The sequence below is a fragment of the Ipomoea nil genome, unplaced genomic scaffold (assembly GCF_001879475.1).
Source record: "Ipomoea nil cultivar Tokyo-kokei standard unplaced genomic scaffold, Asagao_1.1 scaffold1043, whole genome shotgun sequence".
Lineage (NCBI taxonomy): Eukaryota > Viridiplantae > Streptophyta > Magnoliopsida > Solanales > Convolvulaceae > Ipomoea > Ipomoea nil.
The window spans coordinates 9280728-9290584 of record NW_017617471.1 but is presented as its reverse complement, the minus strand read 5'-3'; the positions used below and the strand labels follow the sequence as shown (position 1 = coordinate 9290584).

Here is a 9857-nt window from a genome sequence, read left to right as displayed (position 1 = left end):
ATGATGTGTGTCACGACCGTGGCTTACAATATTCAGGTTAATGGTGAGTTGGCGGGATTAATAACTCCGACCCGGGGCATCCGTCAGGGTGATCCGTTATCACCGTACCTGTTCATCTTGTGCGCGGAAGGACTATCTATCATTCTACAACAAGCCGAAGCAAGAGGGGATATCCATGGGATTAAAATTGCAAGGGGTGCAGTGGTGCACCATCTATATCGCACTTGTTCTTCGCGGATGATAGCTTATTATTCTTCAGAGCTACATCCGAGGAGGCTCAGAGGGTCAGAGATTGCTTGGAACTATACAGCGTTGCCTCGGGACAAATCATCAATTACGAGAAGTCGAGCGTCATGTTCAGCACTAATACGGATCATGAGACTCGCTGGACGGTAGCTGATTGCGTGGGGGTGCATGAGACTAACGATTTAGGTCGCTACTTGGGCCTGCCGTCGGCACTAGGACGGAATAAAACGGAAACGTTTCATTACATTGAGAGGAAAGTCCGTGAGAGAATTGGAGGATGGCAACAAAAACTTTTGTCTAGGGCGGGAAAAGAGGTATTATTAAAAAGTATAGCACAAGCTTTACCTATATTTACCATGTCTGTCTTTCTGTTACCTGAACGTGTTTGTTCTACCATTGAAAAGATCTTCAACCGCTATTGGTGGGGAGGGAACGGAACTCGACATACGGGTATTCACTGGCTGAGTTGGAAACGATTGTCTACACCTAAAAAGTACGGAGGTTTGGGCTTCAAACGGCTTCATGAATTTAACTTGGCTCTTTTGGCAAAACAGGGGCTGGCGGCTCTTAATTTATCAAAATTCTCTTGTTGCTAGATTATTGAAGGCAAAATACTTTCCACATTGTAACTTCCTCGAGGCACAACTGGGCAACAACCCAAGTTACTTATGGCGAAGCATTTTGGCGGGTCAACCGCTCCTGAAATTAGGTGTGTCCAGGCGTATTGGCAATGGTGTTGATTCCAAAATCTGGGGCTGGCCCTGGCTCTCAGACTCGATCCATCCTTCGCTGGATACTCCATGCATCGAGGACTTAAAGGACGCGACAATAGACGGACTGCTCACGGCACAAGGAAATTGGGAAGTGGAAATTTTAAAAGACCTCTTCATTGAAAGCGACGTTACCAGAATTATGGCAACACCGGCTTCACTTCACCATCCGGACTCCTGGAGTTGGAAGGATGACATACGTGGTGTCTACACGGTTCGACAGGGATACTACATCCTTACGGCCTCCAATGGAGAGATGTTGGCGACGGGTGGGTTCACGAAGTGGCAGCAGCTATGGAAGCTACCGGTACCTCCCAAGGTAAAAAATCTGTTATGGAGGTGCGCACGAGCTATCTTCCCAGTCATGGAAATCCTAAAGGTGCGCCGGGTGTGGATTGGTGGGGGCTGCCCATTCTGCGACTATCCGTGGGAAACTATGGAACACCTGCTATGTGAATGTGCCATTGCGAGACAAGTGTGGGAAGATGACGATGTGCTACGAGGTCAGACTATACAAGGGCTGATGGAGGCAGTGCTAGGAGTCGCCAACACGAGCAGGTTGTGCGCATGGCAGCGATTTTTTGGACCTTATGGGGTGCGAGGAACGACCGGGTCTGGAAGGCGGAGACGAAATCTGTAGAGACTTTACGCAAGCAGGTTCAAGCGACGCAGCAGTTATGGTATTTGTCGCACTCGACACCTTCTGCAAACTGCTCGGGTGCCTCAACCACGGCCATATGGGCTCCACCACCTCACTGGTGGACCAAGTGTAATGTTGATGCCGCCCTATTCGGGAATGGTGCGGGATTTGGCGTGGTGGTTCGTGATCATGGCGGTCATTTTATTGCAGCTCATGGTGGAAGTCTGGGGTGTGTACGCGATCCTCTGTTAGCAGAAGCTTCAGCCATCGAGCGGGCCTTAGTATGGCTCAAGGATCTGGGTAGTAATAACGTAATAATAGAGACTGATTGTTTGAATGTCTCTACTGCTTTTAATTCTCGTTGTGTTGACTTTTCTTATGTTGGTTCTATTGTAAAACAATGTTTAAAAATTGCTAATGATATTGGGAACGTTAAAGTTCGCCATATCAAGAGGTCAGCGAATCAGGTCGCTCATGTTCTAGCTCGGGCAACCGATTCCCCGTCTGTCCTGGGGCCGTGGTTTAATCACCCACCCTCGTGTATTGCTTCTTTATTGAGAATTTAATGATATCGGTTTCGTTTGTTTCAAAAACTCAAAAAATGGATCATTGAACAATACAAACTTATGCAATTTGACCTAAAATTTACTTGTTTACCTGAATAGGAGGTTACTAATTTAAAAATAATTTTTAATTAAAATAAATATTTAAAATAAATAAAAAATAAAAAATAAAAAAACAAAAAAACCGCCGGACACGAAGAAGTCTTCGTCTCCGGCGGGTCGCTTCGTCTCCTGGCCGGAGACGAAGTTACCTTCGTCGTCTCCGGCCATGGAGACGAAAGGACCTTCGTCCCCAGGCCATGGAGACGAAGGTCTCTTCTCGGAGACGAAGGTACCCCATAGCCGACGATGAAGGTACCTTCGTCTCCGGCCAGGAGACGAAGGGACCCGCCGGAGACGAAGACTTCTTCGTCTCCGGCGGTTTTTATTTTTTTTATTTTAAATAGTTATTTTAATTAAATTATAGTAAAAAAATTATTTTTAAATTTAGTAATCTCCTATTCAGGTGAACAAGTAATTTTGGGTCAAATTGCATAAATTTTTGTTGTTCAGGGACCTAATTGTATTTTTTTTTTTGAGTTGGATGGTCTAATTGCATGTTGGTGTTCAGTTGAGTGGCCTATTTGACCCTTATTCCTTTAATAAATAAATACATTTATTTTGTTGTTAAACCACGAGGTGTCATGAGCAAGTCTTAATTATAGGAGACATTTTTTTTAGTTGAAAGTGTCTTGAGCAGGCCCTAACGGTAGAAAACACATTTAAGCTCGTACCATACTCAGACTAATCCCTGTTTGCACTAGGTTGCGTTGGTTTAATTAAGGGGTAAAATGTCTGCCAGATTAATTTTTTCATAGGAGATGAAGTTCAGATCCTAGATCTCTCTTAAGAAATGAGAGCGCACGGTCACTCATGCCAACCAAGCTAGTTAATAAATACATTTACTTTTAACTCACCAGAGAATGGATCAATTCATAAGTTGTGTATGACTCACAAGTTGTTCTTCAATTCTACTATATATATAGATTATATTATATTATATATATTGTCATTTTTTTGGGAAAAGAAATAAAGACTCGCGGCATAAACTATGTGATTCTACAACTATCTTCCTCATATAACAAACATGCTCTTCTGTGTGTTGGATTGCCAAACTTGTGTGCTGTAAACAGAAGCCTTAAGGTTGCAAAATCTGGTGTGAAGAAGAGGAATAGACTAGTTTAAGCAGTGCAGTATTTCCTTTTATTCTATTTGTTGTTCGTGAGTAATCGCAGAGGAGCAGTAGGTCTTGCAAGCTTATTAAGTGTAATGTCAAATTTAACCCTCTTAAAAATGAAGAAATTTTACTCTGGTGGAATTTTGACGAAAAAAGTGGTCAGAAGGACCATTTTTGCCAAAAAACCAATAATCGTGAACTAAAATTGCAAGGTTTGAAAGTCGTGGATCAGTACTGATAGTGTCACTATAGTCGTGGGACTAAAAGTGCAAAAAACTCTTTGTACATAGATAGCTTTTTCGAGTATGTAGAATATTTTGAAATTATTACGTACATATATAACTCTAGAGATGTGTAGGGATTCCTAAAGTCCTCTAGAATATTAGAGAACTCATGAAATGGTATAAAATTGTAAGAAGAATTTTAGAGACAAAATCCTAGTTATAGGATTAAGTGGATCTTCACTCTCCGTTGAGGGGTGGATGATTATAAATACCCCTCTTGTGGTCCACTTTGTAGGGATCCAAATTCCAAGCGTAGTTTACAAGTTCTTAGCACTTCAATAATATTTATCTACTGTCATATAAATCAAAAGTCTGTAATAGTAGAACCAAATTTCAGTCAAGAACAAATTACACTTTGGGTCCTGTGAGTATTAGGGTACTGGCAATTTGAGTACAGGACTTTCAAAACTCTCAATTTAAACCTTTATCTATTCATTTTTTGGCAGTTTTGGTCCTCCGGACCAAATTGCCGGCCAAAATTGGCCAGAAAATTATTTAATCGTTCGAATTGTTTTTGGGTGAGGGTAAAAACGTCATTTGTTATTGTATTTGGGGGGAAAACACCTTCCGGTCTTTTAGTCAACAACACCACTTGCAATTTGGGGGGAAAGCAACGAATTTGGGGGGAAAATCCAAAGAACTTCATCTTCCACTACTGGAGCAGCGATTGTGTGAAGTGGTCTGGAGCTTCGATTGTGGACATCATCTTCTGGGTTTGGAGAGGGCGAGCTTCATCATCTGCGACTGGAATGGGTCTACAACTACGTAAGAAATTTTTTTTTCGGAGTTTAAATGTGAAGAAATTGAAAGTGTCTGAGCGTATTTGTTGTTTGGGTTGCCTATTTTTTGTGTGTGTGGAGTTGAATGCAAGTTTCTGCATATCTAGGGTTTTGTCCTGGGCTTTATATATGAATAGAATAGGGTTATGTAGTGTTGTTTTGTTCTGCGGGGACCACCACTAAGTTTCTGCAAGTATTATTGTGTTGTGTTGTGTTGTGTTGTGTTGTGTGGGCACCACCACTATACTAATACTTTTGTCAAGATTCCATGTGCATAAACTGGGAGTTGGAGCAATTTCTGTATACCTTTATTGCTTTGTGGTCTGTGGGGTCCAGTATGTTGACTATTGTATGTGTAAATGGTTTCTTTACAGGGGATGGAGTTGGTCCTTTTTCTGTTTGCCTTTTCCATAATGGAGTAATAAATAGGGTAGGTGAGGTTAAATATATGGGTGGTGATGTAGAGGTTTATGACAGAATGGAAGCTAGGGAAATTTGTTTACAAATGTTGAAGGATATGATTAAAAATTTAGGGTATAGTGAAGTAGGAGCACTAATATATTGCCTTTCCAATGATGGTTTGAAGTTGCTGCAATCTGACATGGATGTAATAACAATATTGAATGAGGACAACCCAGGCAATATGTTGGAGTTTTGGGTTGAAACAATGGATGAGGTGGACTTGGTTGATGCTGATATGGAAGTACTGGAGACAGAAAGTGATTGGGAAAATGCAATTGAGGTAGAGTGTTTGAAGGTAGAAGAGCAGGTTGCAGAACAGCAGAAGGTGGCAGAAAAGCAGAAGGCTGCAAATGCAGAAGCTAGAGCTGTGGATGATGCTTTTGTGGAAAATAGGAAAACAAAAAAAGTTAAGACCAATGATGAGGTGGAAATTAAGTTTTCAGATGAGGAGTCAATTGTTGATTCTGATAGTGATGTTGAGGGTAAGTGGCCTATATTTAGAGCTGCAACAGACATGAAGGACCCACAGTTTAGGTTAGGAATGACTTTTGCATCTAAACAACAGTTTAGAGAGGCTGTGCAAAATTATGCTTTCAATAATGGCAAAGAGATTAAAACTCTGAAAAATGACAAGGAGAGGGTAATTGTTAAATGTACACATGAGGGGTGTCCTTGGAGAATAGGGTTGAGGAAAGTACTTGGTTCAATGACATGGAGGATTTTGAATATGACAGATGAACATGAAGGCTGTAGTTGGGTATGGGAAAATGGTATGGTTAAGTCTTCTGTGGTGGCTAAAAGGTGGTTAACTGAATTGCAAGACCATCCTGATTGGATGATGAGGAAGTTCAAGGATAAGGTGTGCAGTCAGGAGGGTTTTTATGTTAGCAATTCACAGGCCTATAGGGCTATTTGGAAGGCAAAGAAGCTAAGGCAAGGTAAAGTGGAAGATACCTTTAAGAAGATATGGAGTTATAAGGCAGAAATAGAAAGAACAAACCCCAAGACAACCTGTCCTGTAAAACTCAGTGACCTAACTGATGAAAGTGGCAATTCCAGGTTTTTGAGAATGTATGTGTGTTGGGAAGCTAGCAAGCAAGGATTCAAGCACTGTAGAAGAATAATAGGTTTAGATGGGTGTCACCTTAGAACTAAAACTGGTGGGATGCTACTAACAGCTGTTAGTATTGATGGCAATGATAGTATATTTCCACTAGCATATGCTATTGTGGAAGGGGAGAAAAAGGAATCTTGGACATGGTTTCTACAACTTCTGAAAACTGATTTGGAAATAACTAGAGGTGTTGAGGATGAATATTGCTTCATTAGTGATAAACAGAAAGGGTTGATTCCTGCATTTGAGAGTGAGCTACCTGGTGTGGAGAATAGATTCTGTGTGAGGCACCTTCATGCAAATATGAAGGTGGCAGGTTTCCAAGGAAAGGCCCTTAAGGACTGCCTGTGGGCTTGTGCTAGGGCAACCACTTTGAATGCATTCAATGTTGAATTAAGTAAACTTAGGGGCTTAGATGAAGATGCATACCAATGGCTTGGTGATAAGAGTCCAACAGAGTGGTCTAGATCTCACTTTTCTACACAGTCTCATTGTGACATGTTGGTTAATAACATCTGTGAGTCATGGAATGGATCTATAAGGGATGCAAGGGACAAACCCATTATTGAATGTCTTGAAATACTAAGGAAAATGTTGATGGGCAAGTTCTTTGAGAAAAGACAAAAAGCTGCAGAGTGGAAAGCCTTGCTATGTCCTGCAATTGTGAGAAAGCTTAAGAAAATTGAGAAGGATGCATCAACATACCATGCAACACAATGTGATTTCCATAAGTTTGAAGTAAGCCATTTATATGGGGATCAACAAGAGGTTGATCTGGAAGCAAAAAAGTGTTCATGTAGGGTTTGGGACCTAACTGGCATTCCATGCAAACATGCCATTTGTGCTATATGGAAAAAGCATGGAAAGGGTTCAGTTACTGACTATGTCCATCCCTGCTACTCCAAAGAGACCTACTTGAAGGTATATGGTGGTTGTATCAACCCTATGACAGGTCCAGATGATTGGCCACAATGTGACAGAATCCCACCATTGCCTCCTTTGTATACTGCCAAGGTATATATGCTTTGCCTAGTCATTAATGTGTTCTTATTCTATTCACTTTATCTTGACTAAATTGATTTGCAGGTTGGGAGGCCCAAAAAGCAAAGGGCAAGGTCAGCTGCTGAATTAACAATAGATGGAAAGTATGTGTCCAGACAACACATTCAGTTACATTGTGGACTGTGCAGGCAACCTGGCCACAATGCAAGGAAATGTCCTACAAATCCAAATAAAAAGGTTTACTTTGTGGCCTCTCATTAGATATTCAACTACATTTCCTAGTTTTGGTGTATTATGCCTGAGTTTACTTATCATGTTTCTTTGTTTTTTCCCAGTTGAAGCCAAAAAAAAGATTCATCTATAGTGCAAGACAAATCCCCATCCACCTTCCTTCAGGGCACAACCAGCCTCATGAGGGTGTAGCTGAGACAGAAGACCACTTTCCCTCTGGTGACCAGCAGCAGCAGGAGCTAGATGACCTACCAGCAGCACAGCAGCTAGATGAGCAGGACCAAAGCCAATCCAAGGACAGTAAGGGCAAAAGGAAATTGAGGCCCTCCAATAGGAAAAAACCCTATTATACCAAGAGCAAGACCACCTTCAAATCCAAGTTCTTTGGAAATAAGGGTGAACCAATTGACCTTGAGTGATTGCCAACTAGGTGCTTGTTAGGTTGCCTTATGATTGTGTTTTGAAACATGATGGATAAGTTAAGGTCTTAATGGTTTTTGTTGTTTTGTTTAAACTGTGTTTTTGTTGTGTTAGCTGTTTTGTATCAAACTAATCAATGTACACTGCTTTTTTGTGAATGGTAATGCAGCATGTGATTTCCATAAGTTTGTCCAACATACATATCCAACCACAATTCATACATGAATGGTAATGCAGGACCAAAAGCCTGGAATTCATTCAGTAACATATATATCCAAAAACCAAGACTAATTCCTTAATGACCAAAACCAACCACAATTCATACATGAACAAAACCAACCACAATTCATACATTTCCAAAACCAACCAAACTACATACATTACCAAACCCTACTACCAACTACTGCTACAAATAACACAATCAAGACTACTAACACCTTGTTCATGGACTTCAAACCTTGTTCACTTCTAAGTTTCGAATTCAATTTTCGTATCTCTTCATCTTGTCGGTTGATGCGTTTTAGCAATCCTGGAATTATTCGCTTTGAACGATAGCACATTGGAGTATCATACCAATCAATAAAACCACATCCCACCTTCCTCTGCAATAATAAACAAAATGCAAAACAAAACTGTGATTAAAGTAATTCCTAAAACAGAAAATATCTAGAAATTTGATGTTCATAAATTAGGGTTTGAAACTAATTTAAACAACACAAAAAAAAAACCCAAATTGAGCATTTCGTAGGTATACACAAAAATTAGACTTTCAAAAGTAATTAACTTACATTACCACCCACGCATTGCCAAAATCTACGACCTGGGTTCTCAGCTGTCCATGAAGTGCGTATCTTCAGTTGCTCACCACACCTACAATGGACAATTGGAAACCTTTCCCCAAATTCATAAAACTCGTTGCCATGATTAGAAGAAGAAGATGATGAATACGAATTAGCCATTGATTGCAAGCGGAGGAGGTCGAGCAGGAGTGCAGACGCCGTCGAGGAAACCGGTCGGAAGGTGGAGTAATAAATACGCCGTCGAGCAGCCGTCGAAGACAATCTCCCTCTGGTGACCGTTTTTTAGCCCAACACGAGGTGGTCCCCAAATAAATACAATAACAAATGACGTTTTTACCCTCACCCAAAAACAATTCGAACGATTAAATAATTTTCCGGCCAATTTTGGCCGGCAATTTGGTCCGGAGGACCAAAACTGCCAAAAAATGAATAGATAAAGGTTTAAATTGAGAGTTTTGAAAGTCCTGTACTCAAATTGCCAGTACCCTAATACTCACAGGACCCAAAGTGTAATTTGTTCTTTCAGTCAAAGTATAACAAATTATATTAGTTTTAATGAATTGATGTATACTCGATCATTGAAAACATATTAAATTTCAAAAGACACAATTATAAATTTAAAAACACAAAACACAAAACCCAAATAGAATCGCTCTATTATGTAACATCTTTACTATAATATAACATTTAAATATTATTTAAGATATAAATGATACCCCTACGGATAATGCATGCCTATTTGTTTTTTAATATATAGAACAAGATGAATAGTAGTAGTATAATTAGTATTCATAAAACTGGTACACAAAGGACATGGTCAATCTAAATGAGGAGCTCTTTTATCTTTTATTCTCACTGGTTTAGTTATCCGTGGTAATTCACACCAACAACAATTTATAAAATTTTGAAATCGATTCCTTCTAGATAGTGATCGAGATCTCATGTGTGTCAACTCTTGAAGAAGGGAAAGTTTGAGTTTTGAAGCTTGATTCTAAAATAGTTTGGCAAATGGTTAAGAATTTGAAAAGAAAAACTATGTTTGATTCTTCGCAAGATATCCTTGTCACGAGAAGCAACAAGGAACTAGTAACAGATATATTTTCCAAAGTTCTGTGATGGTAAAGGAGTGTTTTATTGTCTTGCAACAAACATGTGTAACGATTTTTCAAAAAAAAAATTCATAATACAATGAGAATAGATCAATGTATTTTGACTAGACATCATTGTATTTATAATTCATGAAACTTGTAATAATGAATGATGGATACTATAAACTAGTTCTTATTTAGAATATAAATTTTAGTTTAATATATGTACCATCCATGCTTTT

The 9857-nt window shown here is 39.7% G+C and overlaps 1 protein-coding gene across 1 annotated transcript; it reads right to left on the bottom strand.

Annotated features, from left to right (window-relative positions):
* Positions 1-7860: 7860 nt before the first annotated feature.
* LOC109181237 lies at positions 7861-8686 on the bottom strand. Its single transcript, XM_019330989.1, has 3 exons — positions 8516-8686; positions 8165-8329; positions 7861-7974 (listed from the first exon to the last, which is right to left on the bottom strand). Exons 1-3 carry the CDS (start codon positions 8684-8686, stop codon positions 7861-7863), a joined length of 450 nt encoding a protein of 149 aa, XP_019186534.1.
* Positions 8687-9857: the final 1171 nt, after the last annotated feature.

What these genes read in the sequence shown, in the direction of transcription:
- LOC109181237 (XM_019330989.1), bottom strand. Translation starts at nt 8,686, where the DNA reads ATGGCTAATTCGTATTCATCATCTTCTTCTTCTAATCATGGCAACGAG. An exon ending in GGCAATGCGTGGGTGGTAAT is followed by an intron (nt 8,330 to 8,515) that starts GTAAGTTAATTA and finishes TTATTATTGCAG; the next exon opens with AGGAAGGTGGGATGTGGTTT. An exon ending in GTTTGAAGTCCATGAACAAG is followed by an intron (nt 7,975 to 8,164) that starts GTGTTAGTAGTC and finishes AATGAATTCCAG; the next exon opens with GCTTTTGGTCCTGCATTACC.